Genomic DNA, 16,567 nt, shown 5'->3' on the forward strand with positions numbered 1-16,567 from the left:
AATATTTCAAGCAATGGGAAACGTTTAATAATGTAGAAAATGTCAAGATGAAGACTGAAAATATCAAGTTAATAATATAGAAGTCGCTGATGGGAGTAGAGACTAGCTAGATTGGTGTGTTTTAAGAGTGAGGAAATACAGACTTAGGAGTCCAGAAACACCTGTGCAGTGGGGGAATGGGAAAAGACAATGAGGGAGGTAAGGGGACCCACAAAGGAAGGTAGTTGCAGGGAAAGGCAGAATTGAGGAAGGTTCATTTTATATTTTGAAAGATAAGATTTGAGCATGTTTAAATGTCAGTGCAAAGTTGTCACAGAAGAGAAAGAAGATAAATATGTGAGAGAAAAGAGATAAGAGTAAGAAGTTCTTAAAAGGCAGGAGTTGAAAATCCAAAGCACACACAAGAAGGCAGAACGTCTTCTCCTGACAGGAAGAACAGGCAGTTCTGACAACAGGTAATGTTTTCCCTATGAAGGAGGAGTGGAATTATTGGAGGGAGATTAGTAAAGTCACTTCCAAGAAAAGGAGAATGGGGGATCCACAGAAACACAGTAGTCCTGAAGGATTAAGAGGTCCATCTGATGATACGATGATGAATATGATCAAGTTAAAAAAAAAGTCTCTGCACTAATCACTTGGCATCTACTGATTTATTTAAGCCTCATACCAACTCTGTGAGATAGGTATTATTATTATCCCCAGTTTACAGATAAAGAAACTGAGGCACAAAGAACATCAGTATCTGGCTTTAGGTCTCATACCTAGTAATGGCAGAGTCAGAGCTGGGATCACAAGCCTGACTGCAGGACGCAAACTAGTATTTAACACTTACTATCTTTATTTTCTTTCCCTATTTGTTATTTACTTCCCTTTATTCTTTTGCTGGTCCTAGGCCTGCCTGCACTCTTTACCATGGTCCAATTTCAGTATATTGAAGTGAACACTCTTTACCACTGTCCAAAGCTGCTGCAAACATTGAAGGCAAAGAAACTGTTGCTGATTCCTATGAAAGAATAATCCTAACTAGCATCCTCATTTCCAGAGTTGCTGGACAACTTCCCCAAAGTTTTCTACCTAGGGCTTGAAAAAAGTAAAAAAAAAAAAAAAAAAAATTGTTGAGATCTGCATACCACAACATTCACCCATTTTAAGGGTACCATTTTTTAAAAAAGATTTTATTTATTTACTTGATAGAGAGAGATGACAAATAGGCAGATAGGCAGGCAGGGAGAGAGGGGGAAGCAGGCTCCCCACTGAGCAGAGAGCCCAACGCAGGGCTCGATCCCAGGACTCTGCGATCATGAGCTGAGCGGAAGGCAGAGGCTTAACCTACTGAGCCACCCAGGCGCCCCAAGGGTACCATTTTTGTTAGTGTACCAAGGATCACCATAATCCAGCTTTAGAACATTTTGATCATTCTAATAGAATCCCTGGTGCTCATTTTAGTTAATCCTCATTCCCACCCATATCCCTGGCTTAACTACTTTGTCTTTACAAATTTGACTTTTCTGGACATTTCTTATAAATGAAATATGCAGATTTACATGTCTGGTTTCTTTTACTTAGCATGTTTTTGAGCTTGATCCATGTTGCAGCATGTATCACCAATCTGTTCCTTTTTATTGCAGAACAGTATTCAGTTGTAAAGATATACCCACATTGTGTTAATCATTCACCAGCTGATCCCCATTTGCAGTGTTTCTACTTCAGGGGTTACTATGAATAATACTGCTATGAACATTCAAGTTAAATGTATGTGAGCGTATGTTTTCATGTCTCTTGGATAGGTACCTTGAAGTGGAATTGCTGGATCACATGATCACTCTATGTTTAATATTTTAAGTAACTGCCAAACTGTTTTCCAAGTGGCTGTACATTTTCCATTCCCAATAGCAAAGTATGACAGCTTCTATTTATTCACATCCTTGCCAATGCTTATTAACTGTCTTTATGATTACAGCCATCCTAATGGGTATAAACTGATATCTCCACTGTGGTTTTGATTTGCATTTCCTGAATGACTAATGATGGTAAGCATATTTTCATGTGCTTACCAGCCATTGCTGTACCTTTTCTGGAGAAATGTCTATTAAAATCTTTTGCCCATTTTTAAATTGAGCTCTCTCTCTCCTTACTAATAGTCATAAAAATACTTTGTATAGGATTTTAATAAATATTTCTCACTGGTTATTTTCTTTTTTTTCTAAAGAGTTATTTACTTATTTATTTGAGAGCAAGAACAAGACAGAGAATCTTCAAGCAGATGCCCTGCAGAAAGCAGAGCCTGATACGGGTCTCGATCTCAGGACCTGAGCTGAAACGAAGACAAATGCTCAACTGATTGAGTCACCTGGCTTTCTCACTGGCTATTTTCTTTTTTTAAAGATTTTACTTATTTTTTTGACAGACAGAGATCACAAGCAGGCAGAGAGAGAGAGGAAGGGAAGCAGGCTCCCCGCTGAGCAGAGAGCCCAATGCGGGGCTCGATCCCAGGACCCTAGGATCATGACCTGAGCCGAAGGCAGAGGCTTTAACCCACTGAGCCACCCAGGCACCGCCTCTCACTGGCTATTTTCTAAAGATTTTACAACCACCCTACAATTCTCCCCACAGATCCCACCTTTTTGATCTCCCCAAATGTATTTGCTTGTCGATAAGTAATCCAGCTTTTCTGAAAAGATACACAAGAAAGGGTAGAACTGGTTGTTTCACGTATCTTTTTGTAATTTTTGAAATTTGAATCATGTGCAATAATTAAATCACTTGAATTACATACTGCATCTAGACCCTAAACCAGAGTTGTCAACAGGTAGGACAAAGACAATGCTATAAGCAATATGCTTCATGGTGGAGAAATTATTTGAAATTAATTTGAGAAAATAATTTGAAATTTATATTAATAATAATATTATTATTATCGTCTCTTTTCTTGCCTACACTATATATGAACTAATTTCTGAGTGTCCAAATCCTGGTTTTCTCCATTTTCCAGATCCTCCACTTACCTATTATTAGCTGAACAACAACAATGGAATAAAGAAACTAAAAAGCAAATAAAAAAAGTTCTTGTTCTATCTTAAATGTGACATGGTACCTTTGTTTAATCTACATTCGCTGAACTAGTAGACTAAATGTTAACCACTGTAGGCTATGACTGATACAATCATTTTTGTAACAAAAGTTAGCAAGAAGAGATTGGATCGCAACAGTGGACTGCTGGCCCCAGATCTAATGGTATGAATAGAAGTTGAACAAATACAAAAACACAAACAAATCTCCAACCTGCAAAAAACTCAGAACCATGTTGTAAAATAAGGGTGGCCATCAACAAATGACAATTTTTTAGGGCTTTCTGGAGGCCAGAAAGTTGGTAAACTTTCGAAATACCAACAGGAAATAGTTATAGTGGGAAAATAACAACAAAAACCCAGGGTAATATTAATAGCAGACAAAATGAAATTCAAGGTGAAGAGTAATAAATGTAATACACAGAGCTATTTCATACAAGATTCAATCAACTAGAAAAAAATAAATGTGAATATTTATTCCAAAATAGAAAAGAATCTGATGCAGACAAACAATAATAGGATATAAAAGAGAAGAAAAAACTGTAACTAAAGAAATGAGAAAAACAATAACAGCAAAAACTCAAAGCAGAAAATTTAAAAGAGAAAATATAAAATGTAGTGCTGCTACAAACAGCACTGCCTCTTTAAAAGTAATTTAAAAAATTAAAAAAAAATAAAAGTAATTTAAAGGCTGCCTCTTTAAAAGTAATTTAAAAAATAGAGTGTAGTTAAGTTTAATCAAAGGGAGAAAAAAAGATAAACTACACTGTAAAGTCAAAGGAGTGGCAACAACCAGATACTGACAAACAATAATACCAGTGAGACTGAAAAAGGAGCAAAGATATTGTTCTTTTTTCCCCCCAGTCCTTAAGAGTCAACATTGCAAAATGGACATTTATTCCTTATATTACAAATATCTAGTTTTTATTGGCTTAAGAGAGCCAAGTTAAACTGCTTTTAGGAATATGACTTCATAGTACTTGTACTTAAAATGCCTACTTAGCAAATACACATTTCTGCATTTTTCAGATTCAGATGTACTAAAGCCAAAGTTCCTATGATATTAAGAGTCAGGCATATAGGAAAACAACCAACCAGGTGACTAAAAGGTTGGAACTCTGGGCCAGACTGAGTAAAGGAGTAAGGAAAGGAGTAAGAGAGGGGGCTGGAAATTGAGGTCAATCATATAGCCACCTATTTAATCAAGCATGCCTACATAATGAAACCCCAATAAAACTTTGGATGCTAAAGCTCAGTGGAGCTTCCTGACTGATGAATATACTGATGTGCTGGGAGAATGACCTGTTGAGAGTCTATGACAGCACTGAATTCTGCTCTGCATTCTTTATCCCTCACTTTCCCCAGATCTTACCCTACATTGGTCTCATCATTTGGCTGTTCCTCATCTGTATCCTCTTATAATAAAACTGTAAGTGTATGTGTGGTAATTCCAGTGAGTTCTGAATCACTCTAGGGTGATTAATTAATAAAATTAATAAACCTAGGGGGATGTGGGAAACCCCTAATTTGTAGCCATTTGGGCAGAAGTATGGGTAGCTTGTGTGGGGGGGTAGTCTTCTGAAGCACTCTGCCATTAACCTGTATAGGCTATGTTAACTCCAGGTAGTTAAGTGTCAGAATTGAACTGTACTAGAATATACCCACTTATGGTAGAATTTACAGCAAGCTGGGCAGAGTACAGGTGGCTTGAGGACAGCTGACACTTGCAGCTGGTGTCTGTAGTAACGTCAGTCTTGTGAATGACTTTATCCTTAAATGGGGGGTCTGCACTCTGCTCTCTGGGTAGTCAGTGTCAGAACTGAACAGAATTATGGGACACCGAGTGGTGTCAGAGAACAGGTGTTAGAATATAGCTGGAAATAATTTTCTTTCAGAAATTTTAAGAAATTGGTATGTACTTCCCAGCTTCCAGTGTTGCTGTTTATATAATGCTGTTTATATATATAACTAAAGACATTTACATTCCTGTTTTCTTTTTCTTGTTTGTTTTCCTCTCCTTCTCTAGAATGTTTTAAGACTTTCTTTTTATTCCTAGTGAAATGAAACTGTGCCATGAGCCTGCTGTGGGATTCTTTTTATCTGTGGTATTGGATACTGAAAAGACCATTTTATTTGGAACACTATGCCCCTCAATTCTAGGGTATTTTATTTCTGTGATAATTTCCCCCCTCCAGCTCCTCAATTCTCTTTCTGGAACTCCTTTTTATTTGGCTAGTGAACCCTCCAGGAACGGTTCTCTGATTTTCTCACCCTTTCTGTTTTCCATCTCATACCTTTCTGGTCTATTTTCTGAGAAATCTGTCTTTCATTTCTGCTAACACCACACTTTTAAATCCCAAGTACTCCTTCTTGAATTCTCTGAATGTTCTTTTTATGTACCATTGTTTCCTACCACTGTGGATGCATTTCCTTTTATGAGAATATTAATGTTTTAGGTCTTCAAGTGTTCTCTCTGCATACTGTCTTTTTCCATTAGTCTGGTAGTCTTTAATTGTCCATCCCTACTTCAGAATGGGCTACTTATGAAAAGGTTAAGTGACGTTCTACGCATGAGGGATGAAGACTGGCAACTATGGCTACTCTATAGGGTGGTCCGGCTGGGTTGTTTTATTGGGGAATCTTCCAATATCAGTACCTTTAGGTCTATTTTCTTGGGTTAGTCACATTTCTTAGAGAAGCAGTTTCTAGGAACTTGCCTATATTATAAGCCTGGATGCCAGCGAGGGTTTCAGCATTCAGCAAGAAAATTTTTACTTATTTCAGTTTTTAGTACGATATCCCAACTTCAATTACACTGGGTTTACCCATATCTAAAGACCGTTTCTTTTAGCCTTTCTAGAATAATTTCCTCTTCTTTTGCTAGGATTGGAAAGAAGATACCCACTACTGAGAGTTCAAGACAGCCTCTGGAGGCTCCACTAGCTTCTTAACAAATTTTCAATCATCCTCTAACTAAAATTTTAGCCTCACATACAGAGGTACCTATTTTGGAACCTTTTAGGGCTTCACAGTATAAAACAAGTTGCTTCAAGAACCCCTACTGCTGACTTGGGGGTTTAATTTACTACCATATACTAAAATCGTGCATTTTTTACCTGCTTTCCAGCTCCCCCAATTTTATTGTTACCTTCCCTGTCTTTATGTCTTTTACATTTTATCCTTTTATTGTAATTTTAATGAGGATTGTAGAGCAAGCATAAATAAATTTGTATGATCAATTTTAATCATGAATTACAGAGAGGTAATAGCTTATTTACTAGTTGATATGGCCAAATAAAGTTAGTTATCTGATTATATGTAATCTGATGACTTAAGTAAAGCATTTGTATTTATGGCTCTATAGATTTTAACTGGGTAGGAGCTATTAAAAGATCAACATAGTCAAGGTTTTTGATAATTCACTTAATTTCATGAACAACCTTATGAAGTGTCTCAATTCTCTAGAACATCTATATTTCAATGATGCCACATAAATTAGACATATTTTATTATCTTAGAGCTATATTTATATCTAAAAACAAACAAACAAACAAACCAACAAAAACCAGTTTACTAACCTCTGCTTCTGTTGCTTGGGACTGTAAAAGTTGTCGTATACGAAGTATGTCCTTCTCTATTTGTTGAATTCTGGTTACTCTTCGCTAAAAGAAAGTAAGTGACCAAATCAGATCTAATTTTATTAAAAACATTAGTATAAACAGTCATACTATGGCTATCATTTAACAGCTAAGGGTTATGCTTAATCATTCTTATAAAATAAGTTTGTACATTTATTCATACACTGGTGACATATTGTGGCAGTTCAATTTTTTAATAAGTCTAATTTTATATGATAGATTTGTTTAGGAAAATGGTAAACATATAAGTCATACATCAAATTGCATGATGCGGATGGTTAAAAAAATTTGTATTTAAGTTATTCTCAAAAAACAGTTCAAGAAATTGAAAATTACACCTAAACTTGATCTTTATCCTAATCTAGATGCCAGTATAATGTAACAGATTTATAGAAAGCATGGTAATGTGTAGACACATGTTCACATGGAAGCATATGCATAAAGGGGAGGAGCATCTGATTTTTTTTAGTAGATATTGGGGTTTAAACAGTAGCATTAACCTGTTCAAGAGTTATTCCTATTACAAGACATTAGTACCTTTCAGCTGTACCTTTCCCAAATACCTTCTGTAGCTAAACATTATTTTTATTCCCAAACCTAGGATCACAATGATGTTAAAACCAAGATTTTGCTTTAATTTCATGAACGTAAGTGGAAGTGAGAAAGTATCTCTTGCTCTGTTAAATAAATAACTAAATAAATAACTAAATAATATCTTTAAGTTAAAAAAAAAGTTGCTGCAGTCAGTCAGAGAAATTACTACCTATGCTCTCTTTCTAGGATTTTTATGGTTATGAGTCTCACATTTAAGTCTTTAATCCATTTTGAATTCAGTTTTGTGTATGGTGTAAGAAAGTGGTCCAGTTTTCCCAATACCATTTGTTGAAGAGACTGTCTTTTTCCCATTGCATATTCTTGCCTCTTTTGTTGAAAATTAACTGACCATATAATTGTGGATTTGTTTCTGGGCTTTCTATCCCGTTCCACTGATCTATATGTCTCTTTTTGTGCCAGTGCCCTACTGTTCTGATTACTACAGCTTTGTAGTATAACTTGAAATCTGGAATTGTGATACTTCCAGTTTTTTCTTTTTCAAGATCGTTTCGGCTATTCAGGTCTTTTGTGGTTCCATACACATTTTAGGACTGTTTGTTCTAGTTCTGTGAAAAATGCTATTGGTATTTGGATAGGGATTGCATTAAATGTGTACATCACTTTGGGTAGTATGGATATCTTAACAACATTTGTCCTCTCAATTCACAAGCATGGAATGTCTTTCCATTTTTTGTGTCATCTTCAGTTTCTTTCATGAATGTTCTGTAGTTTTCAGAGTACAGGTCTTTCACCTCCTTAAGGTGAGTTTATAAGTTAAGTTTATTCCTAGGTATTTTATTATCCTTGCTGCAAAGGTAATGGGATTGCTTTCTTAATTTCTCTTTCTGTTGCTTCATTATTAGTGTACAGAAATGCAACTAATTTCTATACAGTGATTTTGTATCCTGGGACCTTCCTGAATTCATTTATTAATTCTAGTAGTTTTTTGGTGGAGTCTTTAGGGTTTTCTATATTCAGTATCACATCACCTGCAAACACTGAAGTTTTACTTCTTCCTTAACAATCTAAATGACTTTTATCCCTTTTTCTTGTTCCATTGCTATGGCTAGGACTTCCAGTATTATGTTAATAAAAGTGAGAGTGGATATCCTTGTCTTGTTCTTGATCTTAGGGGAAAAACTGAGAGTTTTTCCCCATTGAGAATGATGTTAACTCTGGATTTTTCATATAAGGCCTTTATTATGTTGAGGTATGTTCCTCCTAGATCTACTTTGCGGAGGGTTTTTATCAGGAATGGATGTTGTACTTTGTCAAATGCTTTTTTTGTTTTTACATCTATTGAAATGATCATATGGTTTTTATCCTTAATCTTATTAATGTGATGCATTGCATTGATTGATTTATGAATATCCAACCACCTTTGCATCCTGGAAATAAATCCCACTTGACAGTGGTGAATGATTTTTTTAAACTTGAATTCAATTTGCTAATATTATGTTGGGGAATTCTGCATCTATTTTCACCACAGTTACTGGCCTGTAGTTCTCTTTCTCTAGTGTCTTTATCTGGTTTTGGTATCAGGGTAATGCATTCCTTGTAGAATAAATTTAGAAGTTTTCCTTCCTTTTCTGTTTTTTGGAATAGTTTGAGAAGAGGCATTAAATTTTCTTTAAATATTTGGTAGAATTTTGCTATGAAGCCATCTCGTCTGGACTTGTTTGCTGGGAGTCTTTTGATTACTAATTCAATTTCATTGCTGGTAACCAGTCTGTTCCAATTTTCTATTTCTTCCTGATTCAATTTTGGAAAACTGTATTTCTAGGAATTTATCCATTTCTTTTAGGTTGTCCAACTTGTTGGCATATAATTTTTCATAACATTCTTATAATCCTTTGTATTTCTGTGGTGTCAGCTGTTATCTCTCCTCTTTCATTTCTGATTTTATTTGAATCACCTCTCTCTTTCTTTAATGAGTCTAGCTTAAGGTTTATGCATTTTGTTGATCTTTTCAAAGAATCAGCTCCTGGTGTCATCAATCTGTTCTACTGCTTGTTTAAGTTTCTATTTTGTTTATTTCTACTCTAATTTTTGTTATTTCCCTCCTTCTACTGACACTGGGTTTTGTTTGTTCTTCTGTTTTATCTCCTTTACGTGCAAAGTCAGGTTTTTTAAAGATTTTTCCTGCATCTTGAGGTAGGCCTGTATTGCTATAAACTTCCCTTTTAGAATAGCTTTTGCTGTATCCCAAAGATTTTGGACCATCATTTTTTCATTTTTACTTGTTTCCATGTATTTTTTGGTTTTCTCTTTGATTTCTTAGTGGATCCCATTCATTGTTTAGTAGCATGTTATTTAACCTCCATGTATTTGTAGTCCTTCCAGATTTTTTCTTGTGGTTCATTTCCACTTTCATAGTGTTGTGATCAGAAATGATGCATGGATTGACTTTGATCTTTTTGACTTTGCTGAGACTTTTTTGTAGCCTAATATGTGATCTATTCTGGAGAATGTTCCATCTATACTTGAGAAGAATGCATATTTTGCTGTTTTAGGATGGAATATTCTGAATATATCTGTTGAATCCTCTGAGTCCAATGTGTCATTCAAAGCCTCTGTTTCTTCTTGATTTTCTGTTTGGATGATCTGCCCATTGAATATAATAAGTGGGGTTTCAAAATCCCTTACTATTATTGCATTACTATCTATCACTTTCTTTATGTTTGTTTTTAACTCCTTTAAATACTTGGGTGCTCCCATATTGGATCCATAAATATTTACAATTGTTAGATTTCCCTGCTGGATTATCTACTTAATGATTATATAGTGTCCTTCTATGTCTTTTGTTACAGTCTTCATTTCAAAGTCTATTTTGTCAGATAGACGTATTGCTATCTCATCAGCTTCCCTTTCACATCTATTTACATGATGAATGCTTCTCCAGCCCTTCACTTTCAATCTGTGTTATGTCTTTAGGTCTGATATGAGTCTCTTGTAGAAAGCATATAGATGGGTCTTTTTTTTTTTTTTTTAAATCCATTCTGTCAACCTGTCTTATTTTTGGAGCATTTAGTCCATTTACATTCCAAGTAATTATTGATAGGTATGTATTTATTGCCATTTTGTTACTCGTTTTATGGTTGTTTGTGTAGTTTTTCTCCATTCCTTTCTTGTCTTGCTCTCTTTTCAAAACTAGTTGACTTTTTTGAGTAATATACGTGGATTCCTTTCTCTTTATTTTCATATATTATTGGTTTTTGATTGGTAGTTACCATTTGGTTTGTATGCATCATCTCATATACAGAGACGTCTATATTAAGATGATGGTCACTCAAGGTTGAACCCATTCTTTACTTCTCTCTTTTCTATATTTTAGGTAAATGGTATCATACTTTATATCCTTTTATTTTGTGAGTCCTTTGACTGATTTTTTAAAAAAGATTTTATTTATTCACCAGAGACAGAGAGAGAGAGAGGACACAAGCAGGGGGAAGAGCAGGCAGAGGAAGAAGGCTCCCTGCTAATCAAGGAGCCCGATGCGGGACTCCATTCCAGGACCCTGGGATCCAGACCCAAGCCAAAGGCAGATGCTTAACCAACTAAGCCACTCAGACATCCCCCTTTGACTGACAGATATACTCATTTTTACTACTTTTGTGTTTCCTACTTTCCTTACTTTTTCCTTTCTGCTTTGTCTTTCTGTTCCACTTGAAAAGTCCCCTTTAAACTTTTCTTGTAGAGCTGGTCTAGTGGTAATGAATTCCTTTACTTTTGTTTGACTGGGAAATTATTTCTCCTTCTATTCTGAGTGATAGCCTTGCTGGATATTCTTGGTTGCAGGATTTTTTTTTTTTTTTTCCACTACTTTGAATATATCATGCTACTCCTCACTGGCCTAAAAAATTCTGCTGAAAAATCCACTGATAGCTTTATAGGGTTTCTCTTGTATGTAACTGGTTTCTTCTCTCTTGCTGCTTTTAAAATTCTCTCTTCATCACTACTCTTTGCCATCTTACTTACTATGTGTCTTGGTGTGGACCTTGATGGGCTGATTTAGTTGGGGGATCTCTGTGCCTGCTGGATGTAGATTTGTTTCCTTCCCCAGACTCAGTTAGTTTTCAGCTATTATTTCTTCAAATAAATTTTCTGCCCCCTTTTCTCTCTCTTCTCCTTCTGGGATCTCCATAATGCAAATGTTATTATACTTGATGGTATCAATGAGTTCCCTAAGTCTATTCTCATTTTGCGTAATTTTTTCTCTCATCTGCTCAGCTTGATTACTTTCCACTACTCTGTCCTGCAAGTCACTGATTCATTCTTCTGCTTCTACTATGTATTCCATCTAGGGTATTTTTATTTCATTTAATGTGTTCTTCATCTCTGACTTGTTCTTTTTTTATCTCATTGTTAAGGGTCTCGCTGATGTCCTCCACTCTTTTCTCATCAAGTACAGTGAGTATATTAATGATAATTTCTTTGAATTCTCAGGCATATTATGTACTCTGTTTTGCTTAGTCTCTAGCTGTGATTTTTATCCTATTGTTTCATTTAGGACATATTCTTCTATCTAATTTTGTCTTACTCTCTGTATCTGTTTCTTTGTGTTAGGAAAGACAGCCCTGTTTCCTGCACCTGAAACTAAATGGTCTTATGAAGAAGAGGTCCTGCAGTGCTCCACTGTGTCCCCTGTTCACCAGAACCTTAGGGGTATCTCCTATGTGAGATGCGTGTGCCCTGCTGTTGTGGCTGAGCTGCTTTTTCCTTCAGTCCAGCCATCTGCAATGGCTCCCTACTGGTTGTTGTAGGCAGAGTCTGGTTTCTGTAGAGGTAGTGGGCCAGTCTGGGGATGCCTTGGACTTGAGGTGAGCCACACCAGGTATTTGCTAGAGATGCAGTAGCACCAGACTGCTGTGTCCTTCCTCTGTGTTGTCTGGAGAAGCTTCTGTTGGTGGGTGGGACCTGCAGTCAAACCACCTGCCTGCTTCCAGTCCACTGCTGGGGCCTCCTCTGACTTGTATTTGTGGTTATCTTTCCCTTTTTCTGGGGTAGGAGTCACTGTGGAGTAGTGCTGGCCACTGTAGGGACCGCCTGCACACAACCAGTCCTCTGGCACTGCCTCGTATGGGCTCTGGCTAAGAGAGTACTGGAGAGGGCAGGTGTCCCCATAGCGCAGAGCTGGGGAGCAGCACCAGCAAGCTTTTTGTGTCCTAGTCTTCTATGGGAGGGGCCCTAGAGCGCTGAGACTAAAGCTACCTGATGGGTTCCTTAGAAGCACAGCCCAGGAGCTGGGCATTAGGGGGCGGGGGTCCACCAATAAAATCTTACATTAAAAATTTTAATCTTTAAAATATGAAAGTAAGGGGGTTCCTGGGTGGCTCAGTGGGTTAAGCCTGTGCCTTCAACTCAGGTCATGATCTCAGGGTCCTGGGATCGAACCCCACATTCGGCTCTCTGCTCAGCAGGAAGCCTGCTTCCCCCTTTCTCTCTGCCTGCCTCTCTGTCTACTTGTGATCTGTCAAATAAGTAAATAAAATCTTTTAAAAAAATATGAAAGTAGGAAACTGTATTTAATATTCCTCTTGGTTTCTGTATTGCCAGTATGTCACTAAATCTTGAAGTCATTCTATGTTTTGATACCGACCGTGGTAGAGGATTTCTAACAACACTACCTTTGTGCTTCTGTTTCTCAAAATGAAAATGGAAGAAGCCTTGGGGCACCTGGGTGGCTCAGCTGTTTAAGTATGTGCCTTCGGCTCAGGTCATGATTCCACGGTCCTGGGATCAAGCCCCGCATTGGGCTCCCTGCTCTGCAGGAAGCCTGCTTCTCCCTTTCCCACTCCCCCTGCTTGTGTTCCCTTTCTCACTGCCTATCTGTCAAATAAATAAAGAAAATATTAAAAATTAAAAAAAGAAAGAAAATGGAAGAAGCTAGTAACATTTCTTTCCTCTTTTTACATGATAACATTGAATATTGGCAAAACTATGCTTAGTAACAAGTGCTTAACAGTAGTGGTGTAACTTTTGAAAATCTGTTTTAAACAAACTGTAAGAGTAATACAGTTGAATACAGATTTGGATCGAGTCCCACATCGGGCTCTCTGCTCAGCAGGGAGCCTATTTCTCCGTCTCTCTCTGCCTGCCTCTCTGCCTACTTGTGATTTCCACCTGTCAAGTAAATAAATAAAATCTTTTAAATAAATAAATAAAGAGAAAAACAAAAAACTGTAAAGGGCAAAAAAAATTACCATTTGACAGTTTATATGGAAAATGCAAGAAAAATGCAAGAAAATCTTAAACTACTGAGATGATTTAATAAAAGTGTTCTGGAAGGTCACTAGATAATTATTGCTTAAATGTAATTTAGTAATTACAGTAAATCTTATTCATAATAGTAACAAAAATTTTGTACCTAGGAATAATAAAAAAGATATATAAAATCTTTATAGAAGATACTACAAAAGTTTATTGAGGGATATAATATTACCCCTATATGAATGGAGATATAAAATTAATAACACCTAATATATATTGAGTATTTACTATGTGTCAGATTCTAAGTGCTTTTACATGTATTAACTCATTTAATCCTCACATTTCAGTTTAGCATTATATTTCACCAATGAGAAAACTGAGGCAGAAAATTTCCCCAAAACCAGTGCTGATAAATAGCTGGTCTGGAATTAGAACTCAGGAGGTCTGGCTCCAGAGTTCATCCTTCAACCAAGAACCAATCTTTATATTGCAAAGATAGGAATTCTCTTCAAATTAATTTATAAATTCAATGTGATTCTAATAAAAAATGTATCAGGCTTTTCTTTGAATTAGAGAAACAAACTAAACTTCAGACAGAAGAGTAATGAGACAGAATATAACCACAATTTTACAAATAAAAATAGGAGAACACACTCTATCAGGTACCAAGATTTAGAAAACTACTACAAATAAAACAAATGTGCTATCAGTGCAGGCACAGAGAAACTTAAAAAAACTAGTGGAATAGAATCTATAAACATCCAGCAAATATAAACTTCCCATATGCTAGAGATGGCATTACTAATCAATGGGCAAATAGTGGAGTAACAAATAAAGATAACAATTTAGTTAAAAACATAAATATGCACATACCTGTGTATATGTTATTATAGATAATTGATCATATATTAATAAAAAACAACATATTATTAAAATATGTCATATATTAAATAATTACATATACATACATATAAAAATCACATAGACTTGTATCTATGTAAAATTAGATCCCTACCTCCAAAACATACATAATGGCATGTTAGAGAAGAATGAAAGACCTAATTGTAAAAATGAAACAATGTAACACAGGAAAAGATGTATAAATAATTCATAGAAAGCACAACTATGGCAATATACTTAATTTAGCTCTATAATAAAAACTCAATTTTTGTTATCACAAAGCTAAAATAGGTAATGGATTTTGCAGGGAGAGGTTGTGATATGTATTATCTATAACAGTGGTATCAAGAGGATATTAATACATTTCTCAAATATTTAAGAGTAAGACATTTAACATAATAGAAAATGGGAAAAAAGATGAACAAATAACAGAAAGTCCAAAAGTCTAATAAATACATGAAAGAATATTCAACTTTAGTAGTATTCAAGAAAATATAAATTAAATGACAAGCTAATGTTTCATTGCCCACCAACTGTTAATTATGAAGTCCGACTCACAAGGGCTGGAGACATACAGAAGAGACAGGATTCTCACATACTACTAGTAGAAATGTAAATCGGTAAAATCATTTTGAGTGCAATTTGGCCAACACTAGTTAAAAACACTCATACCTTATGGCCAGCAATGATGCTCTTAGGTATAAACCGTGGAGGTGAAGTCGGCAAATCAGGGCCTATTAGCCATATGTTTTGTGAATTAAGTCTTACTGAAACACAACCATGCCGATTTGCTTACATATGATCTACGGTTGCTTTCTTGCTACATAGGCAGAGTTGAGTGGCTGTGACGGAGACCATATGGCCCACAAAGAATAATATATTTTTTTATGACTCCTTAAGAAAAAGATTGTGACTCTTAACCGAAAAAGATGTTTACACATATTTACAAGATATGAATAAGTATGTTTATCAGTTGTTTTAACAGTGAAAAATTACCAACAACCTAAAAGTCCATCAACTAGGAAACATATAAACTCTATTATCCATATAATTACAAAAAATTATGGTAAAATGGAAGTGTAAGAAACTTTCACCTTACAAATCCCCAGTCCCCAAAAGTAAGCTCTATTAACAACTTCGTGTACATTTTCCTGCCTTTGCTTGCATGTATACAGGAAAGTAGGGGCCGCCATACTAGATGCCCAAATATGTGCTGAACAAATAAAAAATCAATAAATAAACTGTTAGCAAAAATAGCTGAAGATGGAAAATCTCACACAGGGATGGGTAAGAATGGACTTTATTTTGAATTTCCCTAAATTATTTACCAGTCATTTCTATGTGTTTACTAATCATCCACATTTTTTTTCAATGCATAGATTACAACTTCTACTCATTAAAGAAAATCGTCTTTTTCTTATTAGTTGTAGGAATTCTTACATTATAGGGATAGTAACCTTTTTTCTTTTATGTGTTAAAAATTTTTTCCCTAGACACACCTGGGTGGCTCAGTCAGAGCCACCTTTGCCTTTGCCTGCCTTTGGCTTAGGTCATGATCCCAGGGTACAGGGATGGAGCTCCCCATTGGGATCCCTGCTCAGTGGAGAGTCTGCTTCTCCCTTTGCCTCTGCCCCTCCCCCCACCTTATCCTCTCTCTCAAATAAATAAATAAAATCTTAAAATTTTTTTTCCCTTCGTTTATCTTCTGCAGAATGTCTTAAAATTTTATGACAATTTACATTTGTTGTCCTGTATTTTCTTTCATTAATTTTAGGTTTATTTTTCACATTTAGGTATTTAATCCATTTGTAATTTTTCTTGTACAAGATGTGAATGAGGGATCTAATTTAATTTCTCCCAAATAGGTTGTTAGTTGTACCTATGTACTTACTGAATTATTTACCATTCTTCCCCAAATTCACATGTTTTTAAGGTATGTGATAAAGATAAATCCTGAATTCTCATAGTGAAATTTATCAGTCTTTTCTTTTAAAAAAGTGTTTTATGACTTGTTTAAGAAATCTCTTTTTACCCCAATATTAGAAAGATATTCATGTATATTTTCTATTGAAAGGTTTATTTATTTATTTTTTTTAAGATTTATTTATTTTAGAGAAAAAGAGGAGTGGGTGTAGGAGAGGAGCAGAGGGAGATGGG

The 16,567-nt window shown here is 35.6% G+C and overlaps 1 protein-coding gene across 11 annotated transcripts in view; it reads right to left on the reverse strand.

Annotated features, from left to right (window-relative positions):
- Positions 1-16,567, reverse strand: part of APC (APC regulator of WNT signaling pathway) — a 138,175-nt gene that overhangs the window by 42,221 nt on the left and 79,387 nt on the right. For all 11 annotated transcript variants that reach the window (XM_045999495.1, XM_045999493.1, XM_045999491.1 and 8 more), the window contains one exon: positions 6,647-6,730. In XM_045999495.1, the coding sequence (XP_045855451.1) occupies positions 6,647-6,730 (84 nt within the window). The remainder of the gene's footprint in view (positions 1-6,646; positions 6,731-16,567) is intronic.

This window comes from Meles meles, chromosome 3 (genome assembly GCF_922984935.1).
Source record: "Meles meles chromosome 3, mMelMel3.1 paternal haplotype, whole genome shotgun sequence".
NCBI classification, from domain to species: domain Eukaryota; kingdom Metazoa; phylum Chordata; class Mammalia; order Carnivora; family Mustelidae; genus Meles; species Meles meles.